The sequence below is a fragment of the Hermetia illucens genome, chromosome 1, assembly GCF_905115235.1.
Source record: "Hermetia illucens chromosome 1, iHerIll2.2.curated.20191125, whole genome shotgun sequence".
Taxonomy (NCBI): domain Eukaryota; kingdom Metazoa; phylum Arthropoda; class Insecta; order Diptera; family Stratiomyidae; genus Hermetia; species Hermetia illucens.
Genome location: NC_051849.1, coordinates 164,026,533 through 164,041,168, shown reverse-complemented (window position 1 = coordinate 164,041,168; position 14,636 = coordinate 164,026,533). Strand labels below are relative to the sequence as shown.

General features: G+C 42.7%; 1 protein-coding gene across 1 annotated transcript; it reads right to left on the bottom strand.

The window, feature by feature from the left end:
- Nucleotides 1-520: 520 nt before the first annotated feature.
- LOC119661429 (golgin subfamily A member 2-like) lies at nt 521-8,098 on the bottom strand. Its single transcript, XM_038070774.1, has 2 exons — nt 7,563-8,098; nt 521-1,511 (listed from the first exon to the last, which is right to left on the bottom strand). The coding sequence occupies exons 1-2, from the start codon at nt 7,921-7,923 to the stop codon at nt 724-726; spliced, it is 1,149 nt and encodes a 382-aa protein (XP_037926702.1). The 5' UTR covers nt 7,924-8,098; the 3' UTR covers nt 521-723.
- Between the last annotated feature and the right edge of the window lie 6,538 nt (nt 8,099-14,636).

Here is a 14,636-nt window from a genome sequence, read left to right as displayed (position 1 = left end):
TAGAATTTCCTATTTTGGACAAATATCCTTTAGAATTTCAATTAATAGTGCCGCCATTCCTGGGCTGATTTCAGCTGAATTTGATTTAATACCCCTGACTATAAGAAAATTATGGTTTTGAAGGAAGTCAGCTCAATCAACATGGATGATCTGCCAGTTCATTGTTCTGGGTTCTTCTTGCGAATAGAAGGGAGATTTTCTCCGGCTGTATTCAACATTGGAACACGACGATTAGGTTCGTACTAAGCGCTTGATATCCATGTAAATGAGCGGCAAACCAAACTGTATTGAATTAGCTTTTCTTTCAAGCTCTTTGGAAGCAAAATGAATTGACTATTGAATAGAATATCATTATCGATTGTAGCGTTTTAATAACCAGTGCGATGTTCTGCATCTATGGGTCCCGCTGTGTTGGTTTCTTGGAAGAATAAAAAGGGGTAAATTTCGTTGAAGGTTAAAGTGGATGGGGTCCTAATCCTAATTTCCGGCAGTCACTCCTTTTAAATGTGTATAATTTGAGTCAGTTTATAAAAATATTTATTGATACTTATTCGCAATCCAATGGTGACCAAGATGACTAACATTGCACAACAAATCACTTGACAATATTAATCAAATCTCTCATCAATTTGTGCCTATACTATTTTTATTTGGTTTTATCTTGCATGTCTATGGGTATTTATAAATTATAATATGAAATTGCGCTGAGTGCAATAATATTATTTAATATTCTTTAATTGTGGTAAAAAATTCCTTTTCCGAGGAGGTGTCACTGAGCACCTTCTCTTTCGAATCATTTAGCAACTTCGATTCTAGAATTTCGCGAATATTTTCCACTGCAGTCTTTCTTGCTGAGCTCACATCGTCACTAGAAAGGAAGTCGAAAGAGGACTCCTCGTCAGGCTGCTCAGGTTGGACGAGCATGTATGGCTTTGTGTTTGTCCCTGGAACCGGCGAGCATAGGAAGCTGCTCTGAATGTTTCGAACTAGCTTGCGAACAGTATTCTTCTCGATATCCTGTGCGAGAGGAGCTACAGATGACTCCATGCGACTCAGAGGAGGACGAGAGGTCCTTGATGACTCTTTCATTTTGTTATTCAACGCAGACCGTGCCAACTTCATGGGGGATAGTGTGGTTGTTGGTTTGTGTGAAACGGATGGCGGTGGTTTTTCGATGCTTTTCGCTCTACTCATTCGTTTGATCGATGGAACTGCGATATTATTTTTCAGGGAATTCTGAACCTCAATGAGCTTCTTTTTGATATTTTCCATTTCGGAACGTACTCTGTCTCTTGATCGAATGGCCTCTTCAAAATCGGCTTTCAGTTTATCACTGCGCTTGGAACGCTTTTCAAGTTCATTCGATAGTTCCAAATTTTGCCGGGCCATGATATCGATTTTCCTGGTTAGGTGTTCTAATTCGCTGGTTAAGCCACTATTTTCTTTGGTCAATTTTTCGTTCTTTTCCCGAAGTTGATTTCGTTCTTCTTGCACTTCATTTTCAGATGACGCTAAAAGATATTTCGTTTTATTAACATTCAAAAATCCATAATTATTGAGAAGCTAACTCCTTAAGTCACAACCTTAGAGATCAACCTTAGGCAGGATGGGATGGAGGCAGGGATTATTCGGATTCTACGAGATCAAAGGTATTCCAAGTTTAATGAGCGTAATGTTTGCAGATGATCAGAAAACTGTTTCGTCTTATGTAGTACAGGGGACGGCACTGCGGCATTGAGTGGAAGATCCGAGGGAGTTAGCGAACAGGTTCAGGGTTTTTCTTCGTAAGCGATAGAATGAGCTGCGTGAGTTCATAAAGGTGCATTTAAGTACTGGTGGAAAAGGGCACGAGTGAAAAGCGGGAAAATTACATAGCAATCGTAGGCACCCTCGCATGAATAGAGAACACAGAAACCTGGTTAAAGAAAGAGTGGCTGCTATAATGCTGTAAACAGGAGACAAACTGGGCAGGTAAAATTTCTTGCGGAAGTTGGTAATAGTGTGGCGGCACATCGTAGGCATGAACCACGACTGCCTTGCCGTGGCGAATTTGCCTCCGGCGATGCACTGCAGTGCCGCCGCCGCGACTGGCGGCTTGGCTCGAGACCGGCGCGCAAACTTCGATCCTTCTGGATTGAACCGCGAGCGGACCAAGGGCTCAAAGACACCAAAGTTATAGTGTTAATAAAGGATAATTCTGTTATTTGTCCCCGTGTTCTCTGCGGCTGAACCTAGTAGAGAGGGTTTTTTTTTCTAAATTTAAAGTAATCGTAGAAACGTCTGTCGCCATTCCTCTGAATCCTTCTGTTCTTCTGAAAGTTAGAGAAAACACAGTGTCCGTGTACGAAAAACGCTCCCATCCGCATTGGAGAAAATCCTCCCAATTGGCCAGTCCGATCAATGAAAAAGTGTCCAGAATACTTCGGTGATAATTTCAATGCCGGCAGGAATAGAAAAAATCAATAATCAAACGTTCAAATATTGGATCTCAATCCCGAAAAAATTCTTTCCATGAAGGACGATATATCCGATCGATATCCTTTGAAAGGTGAAAACCAATTTGGGGTTGAAATTTGACTGGTTTAAATTTTCAACTACATTCTCAGAGGTGAGAGTTGGTTATGGAGGGACTTTCTTCCAATGAAAATTTGAGGTAGTCACCTCCGTGGAAAGCTCATTGGCAAGGCGATTACCGCCGCGATTTCCTCGGTTAGGTTAGGATTGAAAGCTAACCTCCCTTTATACTTTTCCAACTAGAATGAGATATCGTCTTTTATTGTCGCAATTTTAAGGATGTAACCTGAGGACCGCGATCATTTGCAAATATTGAGGTTATTAGGTTGGGATCAGTTAGTAGATCCAAGGAATAGATGAGGTAGAGCTTATACTGATTGGCGCTTGGCATTGAGTAGGTTTCTTCAACTTTCTCGCAGGTTTCCACATCAGTTGATACAGTAGGCGATAAACTGCGTAAGTACTACAGCTTTATACTTTCTGTTTCTGTTGATTTCTAGGGACTTGGTGTACTTGGTGTACTTTTTTTGGAAGATTGGTGATACATGGGTGTGGAATACAGAGTCTACGGTCTTATTTCATTCCAATGTCAACAGGACTTTGCCTATTTCATCTCGGGCATTGAAGGGAGTGTTGACTTGCAGATGGGCGCTTATATACTTAGGGAAATACAACCAGTTAGTTGATTTGGTTGTTTGTTTCCTAGTTGTATTGTTTATTATTATAGGAGGTATGCTCGCAAGTGTTATAATGTAGGAGGAATGATCTAAGCTCATAACACGGCTCGGTCGTTATCACCTCGGCCTTATATTTTTAGTAACATCAAAACAAATCAGATCCGGGAGTCTTCGTCGATCTGCTGACCAATAACTTGGTTGTCCAGATCAGATGATGTTAAGTTTAGTGCATCGAGTTGGAACTTCAGACAACATCACTTCCTTTGGAGTGATCAGTCTGGATCCCCAATGAGTTTGCTTAGCATTAAAATCCCCAAGCAGAAAGAAATCCCAAGTATGTTACAAAATTCTTCGAATGTTTGGGAAGTCAATTTGAACTTTGGGAGGACAATGGATCGCAGTGATGGTTATCTTGCTGATCCACTCCAGTATTCGGATCGAAGTTGCTTGGAGGTGGTCTTTGCATCTGACAAGAGGGGGGAGATCTGACAAGACTGTGGGTTTTCCCTCCCGGATGCTTACTGTCTTAGCAGCGACACCCATCAATGGAAAATTGTTTTTGTGATTGAGATGGATTTTCGGATATGAGAATTGTCAAATAGGAAGTATCGTATTTCCAGTTTGCCAAAGGCATATTTTGAACTGGTTCACTTACTATTGAGAAGGGCCTGTAAGATCTGAGTCTGATTCCGCATTATTTCTTGCATCATGTTTTGCAACGAGACCATAAATTGGTTCATCGTTTGAATCAGTGTAAGGACTGATTTTACGCGGCTCTTCCACGACAATTCCCCAATGAAGATACTTATTTGGTGGTGTTAAAAGGGGATGCTGATTGAAAAGAGTGGTTTTGAAGGTTGACGCTTCCCGCGCAAAGATTATTTACCATGTTGAGGCTGTGTTTTTCCGCTTGCAGGGAATAGCATGATCGAAGGCTTAGGAAGATTACTGGGATTTTTGAAGCGACTTCATGAAGCTCTTACGGAGGAGCAAACAAAGGTACTCCAGAAAACTTGGTCTTGAATCGAATACGAATCGATGAAGGACTGCATAAAAAATTATTAAGAACCTGGCACGCGGTTACCTGAAATGACCGGTTCAAAATAATAACCTGTTCCTGTAGCAAGGGAGGATATATGTTAGGCTGCTCCAGTAATCTGAAAAAAGGGTGGTCTATTAGAGAAGCAACACGGCCATTCTGCAATCGATACGATAGCAGTGGTTATGGGCCTGACTCGGAATCTGATGGCCTCTGGCAAGTGCTGCACGGTGGCTACGCTGCACATAAAAATCATTTATTTTCACAAATTGGGTGTCCTTTGTTACTTAGCAAAGTTAATCGTGAATTATATTTCGGAAGACTATTTTGGTGTGAGAAGCATACAATAAAGATAGCAGTTCCTCAAAGTTCTGCATTGGGTCCTGTTTTATGTTGCATGATGGAGTGAATTGCTTTCATGTTCAGCAGGAGGCAACCAACGGCAACCGGTTTTAAAGATGGTCTGACAGTGGTTTTGTTTGGAAAATGTACGAGGGGGTGGGGCTGTATGCAAAGTAAACCATTGATGATGATGATGGTCGATATAAGTTGAGATTATGCCCGGCAGCAGGTAGTAAAGACTAGCTCACGTTTAAGAAGCATGGTATCTAATGTCAGGCAAGTTAGTTGCAGCCACATATTATTCAAGTGCCACGATCAATGCTGTTGAATAGATAGAGATCTCTCAACGCAAATCGGGGGTGAGATGGTGAGCGTCTCCTTCTCGAAGCATTTGTGGAGTTAGACGTGGTGCTGGCGAATGTTGGAACCTTAAACACTTTTAGGGAAAGGGACCTGTTTTCTATAGCGGACTTGGCACACCTGAGCGCGGTCGAGATGAGACACACAAGTAACTGCATGGCTGCTTAAAAGAAGACATTCAGGTCTACAGGGTGGCAATGAAAAAGCTGCGAAAATCGCCTTAAGTGATCTGTTTGCGCCTCCTGAAAGCACTTATTGCCACACTGCTGGTTCAGCTCAACGAGTGTATAATACTTGAGGAGGGAGGAGGGACTACGAGGAATATGTAGTAGCTACAATGACAATAAGGGCCCAGCTTTGGATGACATTTTTAACAGAACTTTGAAGCTGGCAGAGAGAACTAGGCGCAAGCTCACCTTCGATGTTTGCTTAAAAGAAGGAATAATCTCTGCTCAACGGAAAAGGCTAAAGGTTGCTTTCCAAACACAACAAACCATCTGAAAATCTAGCATCATATCGCCCAATCTACCCATTGGATTCAATGGGGAAAATGATGCAGAGAGTCACCTACAAAAGACTGCTGGAGCCCCAGCATGGTTTTCGAGGCGCCCATTCTATAATGGATGAAATAAGCGCGGGGTTGAATCTGACTAAAGGCACAGTGGTTTCTGGCGACTGTTGTCCAGTGTTGGCATTGGAAGTCAAAAATACATTCAACTTCGCCAAATAGAACTGAATTAAAGGGGGGTTGGCTAACATAGGTGTTCCCGAATATTTGATAAGCGTGGTTTAAAATTACCTGTCAGAGAGGACTTTCTGGATGAAAACCGCTTTTAGAATCACTTCAGATGAGGTAATACGGGTGGTTATGGGAATGATCCCAGTCGACATTCTGGCGGAAGAAATGAGTAGGCTGTCTCATACAAGAAGTATGAAGGGCCATATAGAACGCAAGAATGCGGCAAGGCCAGAGTCGTTGAGCTCTGGCAACGCAAATGAGTCGAGTCTACGAAAGGTCACTGGACGGGCAGGCTCATTCCCGACATTAGGGTGTGGCTTGAGGGGAAACATGGGGAGATCAACTACCTTTTTATCCAGTTTCTCATGGAATAGGGTGGTTGCTTTAAGCAGTATGTTACATATATCACTGTGACTTATATGATTTACCGAATTGTCCTAGATTCGGTGGCATACCGGAGGATCCAGAGCATCTGATGTCTTACTGCCTAAGGTTCGCAATGAACAGGAGGAATGTGGACCAAGCGCTAGGCAGGAATGTAAGCCCGGATATACTAAAGTCGAAGGAGGATTGAATTATGGTTTACTCCGCAACCGTAAAAATAGAACAGGAGTTGTTGAAGAACGAAGGAAGGAGGAAAGTAGAAAGGTACAGACGCCAGTATGCCTGAATGCAAACGCATCGCACGAAGTAATACCTAAACGATGGTCCCACGAGCCTGAGGCTGGAAAGACGGGGGTGTTTTTTTATGGTTGCGAATCCCACACTTTTAACCGGTAGCCACAGTGGTTATATTTTAAAAAAATTTCTAGACAAGATTTGACCCTTACTTAAAAACTGGAAGATCTATCCAGGGAGAGTCCGTATGCAACTTGGTTAGAGACATTTTCAAAACGTCATACGTCGCGTCCAGAAAGTCGATATTCATCTTTCACTGTTCTTTTCTTTCCTTGTACGACTCCTTCCTCCAATAGTGACCCGTGCCATATTATTCGGCTTTGACAAGCATGACTTGGGGATAAACATGTTTGCTTTCTGAGCTTCATCAATTCTGCTTTAGACAATGAAATTGTTCTGACAGGTCAGATTTGTCTATTCAAAGCATTCCATAAGCACACGGTTAAGATTGTTTAAGCGTCCTTTAATCATTAAAATTATTCTTACTTTGGTCACTTCAGCTTCTTTGGGCAATAGATATGCTATTCCATTGACCTAAAAACAAACCACAAGAAAACGAGGAATACGAATCTAACTTGCCCCTCCATAGCCTATTCTTTTCTTTATACAGAAGGTATTGGACCTTTCTTTCATCATTTTGTTCTTGTTACGTCTCTTCCTCAGTTCCTGCGCACTTACTCATTCTGGCTTTCTATTGAGATCCATAAAAGGCTTTATCTGAAACTCACAGCAAGGAAAAAATATAAGTTGCTGATTTCAGCCACTCTAAAGCTCTTGTGAACTTAAAGTCGGTGATAACTAACTTCTGAATGCTGCTCAACCACCAAAGACAATGAAGGCTGCCTCGCGATAATGGAGACGAGATTTTGCGTTGGATCATTAGGTACCCGCAACCGATACAGTGTTCAATCAATTATGGAAAATGACGAGTGAACGGTCTCCCATTGTATTATCAGAACTCACTTGCTAAGATTGGCTGCCGCACTCAAGTCTAATGGAAATGACCAAAAGGACGACAGGAACAGTGTTTGGTTGGATACGCTTATGACCGAGACAAATGGCACATCCGAGCTAGACAGGTCGACCCCGCTACGGACCCGGGCAAAAGCGAAGGAAGAAGACGAAGGCAAATTCTCACTTTTTGTGAACCACTCTGTTTTAATAGACTCAATTTGGATAGTGAAGGAAAGAGGATAATTAAGAGGAATCATACCTTCATATATCAACTTCCAATTCAACATATCTCTTTCTCTTGTCAACAGAACCACTTCCTTTTCACGTTTTTCCAGCTCATCCCGGTAGAAATCAGCCATCTTTCTAGCGTCTTCCTTTTCACGTGCGCCGTTTGTTAGTTGCATAACGGATTGTTCCAGAATTTGAATTTTTGTTTGTAAATCATAAATAGTTTGATCCTTTGAGGCAATATTTTCACTAAGTTTAATTATCTGAGACTCCATTCTTTGCTTCTCTTCCTCCTTTTGCTTGATTTCGGCTTGAAGACTCGCAAGAGCACTTTCGGTACTTGCAATTTGCGATTTCAATGTTGAAATGTGGAAAGGATCGAAGTCCATCATCGAGAATGGAGTTGGGTGCGTTTGTGGTAAGTTGTTTTTTATTTAGAAGAATTTTCTCGCCGTCAAGGTGGAAAAGATTAAGCAGATATATTTTACTAAAATTTTGGTGGGGAATTTCCGATCAATGATTGGTTGGCCGAAAAAATTTGTGGGGAACCTGAAATCTTATGTCACTTTCAAGTGGTTGTCATTGTTTTCATGGATGGCTTTTCAAGGGATATATTGAACGATGTGTGCAGAATAATATGTTTAAGGCTCTTCTATAATTTCTTTTGAACATTTTTAAGAAATCTCTAAGAAATATGTGGGCAAGAGTTTTAGAATGTTCGGACTCCCCGTGCTATAAGTGAGGGTGCTTTTGCCATCCGCCATTTGTTTGTTTTATCAAAGATTTAGGCTGAGAATGCTACTGATTTATTATGTGTTTTTCTTTATGATTAGGTACGAAGAGCAAAAAGGAATCGACTCTGAAAAAAATTAGAGCAGGCGAATCGGACAGCTGAAGCTACCGGCGAAACTCATGTAATCGCGATTTCGGTAAACAGACAGTGGATATGGAAGCCTGGTAAAAGGTTGTACTACGAAAAAGGGAAGATCGGAGGAAGAAAAGACCGGAGGTTATCGTCTCCTCCAAACGAGGTGAAGGGTCATATGCTGGTATTTTCAAGAGAGGGAAGGCAGTGCCAGAACTCACCAATTTGGGAGTTCATGATTGCCGCCAAGACAGTCCCAGAAAGAAGATCCAAAGATGTAACCGCAGATAAATACTTGAACCAAATTCTAAAGTCTTTTGGACTAGAAGCTGGAAGCGGAGAGCACTATATATATAAAAGCACCACTAAAGAGAAGGTTCGCGGGGTTTGTAAAAGGAGTTCGAACTTATTGGAAGCAGATAGTGAGGACTAGATTCAAAAACTTATATCATCCTTAATCATCATATCTCTCTATCTGTTTGTTGGATACAACAATAGACTCTTAGCGATCGTCGAGTTGCTTGTCAAAGCGGCAGTATGGTTTTCGCGCACCTACTCCATGGTGGTAAACCTGGCAAAGGGCACATTGTTTGTTGGTGTCGCGTTGGCATTGGAAGCCAAAAATGGATTTAACTCTGGCAGTTGGAATCGAATGGCTGACATAGGAGTTCTGGGAAATTTTACAAGTTTGATTGAAAATTGTTTCTCCGGGAAGATTTTTTGGTAGGGGCAAGCTACTGTTGTTGTGGAATGTCATGTAGAATAGGATGCTTGGTTTTTCGGGGTGGACGACCTAGCTATAGTTGTTACAGCAAAGCACCCGGAGGATGTGGATGTCTATGCGACGAAAACAGCGAAAGTGGTAAAGTTCTAGCTAGAAGGAGTCGAGCTACTCTTGGCGATGAGAAACCGTAGAAAGAGAAACACTGGGAAAGTGGAAGTCGGTGTAAATACGGTAGTCTCCAGCCGGCTATCAAATACTTGTGGATGATGATTGGCACCAAATTGAGCTTTAAGGAATACGTAGACTATGCTTGTCAGAGGCAGCCAAATATTAGCGGGCTGAAACACTGTCGGACATTGCTTCTAGCCGGGGTGGTGCGATGAATTTTGTTGTGTGGGTGGGAGCATTTGCAAATTTTTAGAGGCGGAAACAGGTGTTTTCGGCTGATATTTCTGAGAGTTTGTAACGCTTTTAGAACCACTTCAGATGAGGCAGTACTGGTGGTGGCGAGCGAATGATTCTAGTCGATATTCTGGCAAAAGAAATGAGTTTACTGTACCGTGCAAAACATATGGAAATGCACACAAAACGTCAGAATGTGACAAGGTAAGAAACGAATGAACTACGGCAACCCAGAAGGGAGGAGTATACACGGTGGTTACTGCAGGCAGTATTTGCAGCGCTTTGGGCTGAGTGATTCACAGTATTGTCCTAGATATGATGGCATAACCGAGTATCCACGGCACGGCTTTACTGTTCAAGGTTTGCAATGGAGACAAGAAATCTGAACCAACCACTGGACAGAAGTGTGTGTCCGGAAAATATAGTTGCAGAGATGCTGAGATCGAAGGCGAAGGCTTACTGTTTCCCCCGCAATTGTAAAAATACAGAAGCCGTTGCTGAAGGAAGAAAGAAGGAGCAGAAAGACGAGCCCCTAAAGGCAAACAGAACAATACCTAAATGGTGATCCCGTGGGGCTGGAGAGAAAGGAGGGTAATTTTTAGTGTGATCGAATTTTACGTGCACTCGCTTTAACTCCGAAGTTCGTGCGACGGAGCTGGAGCAGACGTGTCCTTTTAAGACCTCCGTGTATGAGCGAAAAAACGTACGAGCACGTAATTCAATATCTGAGTTGAACCACTGGGAACGGATGACTATTTACTTCAGACTAACTGAAACTGAGATATCTGGTCTGAAATATTTTGAGTTTTAGACTGTTTTCGTATTTATGTACTTTGTGAATAGAAAGAACTCTACCTCAATTGTACAGAGGGTGATTCCCTTCAGGCCAAAGTTTGATGGTCGAAATATGAAATGTATACCGTACATTCCTTGTAATTGGCTGTTTGGCTGAAAAGTAATTTTTTGGCAAAAGGGTCTTTTTTGTATAATAAGCATTTAACTGTGGAATCAAGGTCACCGCAGGTGACGCATACCCTTGAAAGTGCACAGTATAATCTGGTGTTTTCAAGCTTTTCACAATGAGGACATTGTATAGGCCCTTTTGGTGGTCAAGAGTAGTATAGGTACTAGGGCGAAATGTAGATTGTTACCCACGATGGAGCATAAACCTTGGGAAACGCCTGTTCCACCAACACCAACAGCTCTACTACCAAACCTTATCTCCACCTCCACGTGGTGAAAGTTGGGAGTTCTTTCTTAAAGAAAAGCTGCAGACGGAGAAGGATGAAAGCGAGTCTCCCGTACCAACTGATCCTCCACGTTGGGTAGGGTTTACAACAATCTGTTATGAAGCCACGGAAGTAGCCTCGGACTGGACTGACCGCATAACGACGAACTCGGCAACGAAAACGAAATAACGATTTGTGCATACTCCCTGTACAGAGGAGGAGCTGCCGAGTAACTAGCCGATACCCTGTCCCAGTGTAAGGCTGATATAACACCATTGCCGGAGATGCGTTGGACAGGGACCGTTTTCTTAGAGAAGAGTCGCTACACCATATATTATAGTTGCCATCCAGTAAACCATGTCCTCGAAGTAGGTTTCTTAGTCAGCCAAAAAATGAAACCTGCTGTTATCGGCTTTTAAAACATAAGCGAATTGGTATGCATTCTGTGCTTGCGAGGCAAATTTAGAGATATAAGCCTCATTAGCGTTCACACCCCTACAGAGGAGACTGCAGAGTCGGAGAATCATACCTTCTACGAGGCAGTACAACGAACCCTCGAAGCCTGCCCCAGGCGATACGTTGGCTCCTATAGCTTACATAAGGATAGCAATGATAATGAATTGCCGATTATTCAATTAGCAGTCTGGTACGAAATGGTTTTTGGAAGTACCTGGTTTGCGCGGAAAGCGGTCCACAAACAAACGTGGGCCTCTCCAGATGGGACCACTTTCAACCAAATTGATAACGTGTTGATCGAAGGCCGCCACATCTCAGCCTTGATGAATGTCAGAACATATAGGGGGGCTAATATAGACTCGGATCACTATTTTGTTGGCATGGTGATGCACCGAAGACGAATCAACCAACAACATCAAACCGCACTGGTCAAACACGAAGAAGAATATGGATAGGAGAATACAACTTTGAGACCGTTGACAATTTCTCCTATCGAGGGTCGAAAATCACAACCGATAACAGCTACGATGATGAAATCCGCGCACGGTTGTTGTCAGCCAACAGAGCCTATTTCAGCTTACAAAGACCGTTCCGCTCGAAACGTCTCACCATAGGGTCAAAGCTCTTACTGTACAAGACTATGATCTTGCCAGTCCTCATGTATTCCTCGGAAACTTGGGTTCTTAGCAAGAAAAATTGCGAACTCTTGGCCGCGTTCGAGAGAAGAATCCTCCGAAGAATTTTTGGCCCCCTACATGAGGATGGACGATTCCGTAGCCTACACAATGACGAAATCTATGAGCGATACCATGATCGTCCGGTTGTGGATGAAATCCGGCTGGATCACTTAATCCGTATGGATGAGGATGATCCCACCCGGAAAGTCTATAATGGCAATATCTATGGTAGAAAAAGAAGACGAGGCAGACCCTGCCTAAGATGGAGCGATGGCGTAGGTCAGGACGTCAGACAGCTTTTAGGGATATCGAATTGGCAGACCTCGGCGCAAAACCGGGATGTCTGGAGTTCCTTATTAAGGCAGGCCTAGACCGGATACCGGTTGTTGCGCCGCTGATGATGATGATGATGATCCGGGCTCCAATTACAACATTGTCTACAATCCCCTCTGACAATGATGTGAGAGTTAACACTAAAGCCATTCACTGCAAAGCCGTCTGTCACACCTATAACAGAGATCCTGAAGCATCAATAAATGATCTGCACAATCACCTGAAAGGCGTTATCATTGACACGGCCACAAACATAATTGGCCTCAGCCGCGAAAAAAGTCGGAACGGCTGTTTCGACGATAAATGTAAGCTAGCAATGGAACGGAAGAATGTTGCACACCGATTAATGTTGCATTCTCAAAGGGTGCGGGCACGCGTGGAGACTTATCACGAACTCCATCGAGCGGAGAAGCGACTTCACAGACGGAAAAAGGAAGCCTGGGAGATCTGATTTCCGACAGAATGGGCATATTGAAGCGATGGGTTGGGTATTTTGATGAAATGCTTAATAACCAGAATATCGGCGAGTTGAAGGTCTCGCCAATTGAAAACAACGGACAAATAATGCCAGCACCATCGGCTTAAAAATCATAAGTCGCAGGAGCCTATGGAATTACATACGAATTGGTTAAATATTACACCAAGTGGCTCATCAATTGATGCTCAAGGTGTGGGACATCAAATCAATGCCTGACGACTGGCAACGAGGCAGGGGACAGCCTGATCAGTTTGGTCAGTCTTATCAATTTCGTCGTGATACCGAATTCTCTCATGGCCGTGTACAGTTTTACCCTGGCTATGCTATCATATGTTGGCTTAAAGTTGATAAAAGGGTGGTGTAACTGATGTCCATATTCAAATAGTTTTTCCATTACTGGTCGCAGAGGAAAATCTGATCTGTTGCTGGAGTGAAGCTCTTCGGTATGGGCCATGGGCCGTATGGGGCTATCCTCAAGATAGCGGGGAATATTTTACAGATGGTACTCAGCAACGTGAAACCTCTATAATTGTTGCACTGCGTGATATCCGCCTTTTTATGTATAGGACAAATATTGTTTCGTTGCCACACCTTGAGCATCAGTTGACGAACTGCTTGGTGTAATTGGTCGTCTCCATATTTAATCAATTCGGCTGTAATTCCATTGGCTCTTGGCAATTTATGGTTTTTAAGCCGATGGATTGCACGGCCTGTTTTTTCCATGCTTGGTGGTGGCAGCATTTGTCCGCCGTCTTCAGTTGGCGAGACTCGGTTCCGGCTCCAGGTCCACTTTATATAAAGGCTCTGGTACTCTGAATCGTTTCTTAATATTATGGTACATATTCCTTTAATCTTAAAGCCCTTTTCCGGGAGCGCTTCAGAGATTTCCTTCGGATTAACTTCAGGTTCAATGCATTTAATTGTTACTACTGGAATATGTGTGAATCAACCTTGTTGGACTGCATTTTAAAAGTCGGAAATTTCACCTCGATGCAGTACCATTATATGTCGTTTTTAGTAGTAGTAGTAGTGGTTCTGTTACTAACAATCGACCATCGGACGACCAAAGAGAACCGTGTTGACGTGGACGCAATACGCAAACTGAGGCAAGCCGCCATCTCTTATTGCGCACATCCTGCAAGTAGCTCCTAAAATACTACGGATCGCGTGTGTGATTGATCTGATTAGATGTATCTTTCCTGTTATTTGAAATCCAGCTGGTCTAATGGCAAGTGGTGGAAGCTCCCGAAAGCCATAAACCTGTCAACACTATCGTTATGATCCCCAAGAGCGTGCGTCCCAATCACATGACCAGGTAAGGTTTTATTAGAGCTCTCCTTGATAGTCAGATTATCCATGATACTTTTATCCTGACGTCGACAACATTGAATTGCTCATTGAAAGCCTCCTTCTCCTCTGGAATTTCCTCGGAATTTCGCAGTCAATATTGTTAGATACTGGTTTCCAAGATAAAAAGATGAGTTTTGGGGTTGCAGTAAGCATTAGGTGGAATAGTTTGATTGAATTCTCAGATATCAGCTCACAGTGAAGCCACTACCTCAGCAAGGGATCAATAGCAGATAGTATTCATTACCCGGAAAGAGGTTCATTCCACACACACTCTAAGACGTCTAAACGTTACAGGGCCATTCAGAAGAGTGGCTCTTCCGTCTTCCCTTCTTAAACAGACTTTTGACCGTTTATGGTGGAGTTTGTTTGGTCAAGATTGTCTTTTTCTAATTATATCACCAAAGTGCATAGCCCGGCATACTTACAGTGCGAGTTACGTACCTAAGAAATCCACAAAACTTTTCATATTTGGAGTGCTCAGTTTCCAGTTTTCTAGTTACGGCTACAGATTATTCAAACAAATGACTCAAGTACTTTATCTGCATTTTCTGCATTAATTAGCAAGTAATATTTCCAAGAGTGGAATGGAAA

Coding starts and splice junctions, on each gene's coding strand:
- LOC119661429 (XM_038070774.1), bottom strand. CDS start 7,923: ATGATGGACTTCGATCCTTTCCACATTTCAACATTGAAATCGCAAATT. Junction 1,512..7,562: donor TTGGAAGTTGATATATGAAG/GTATGATTCCTC, acceptor AATATCTTTTAG/CGTCATCTGAAAATGAAGTG.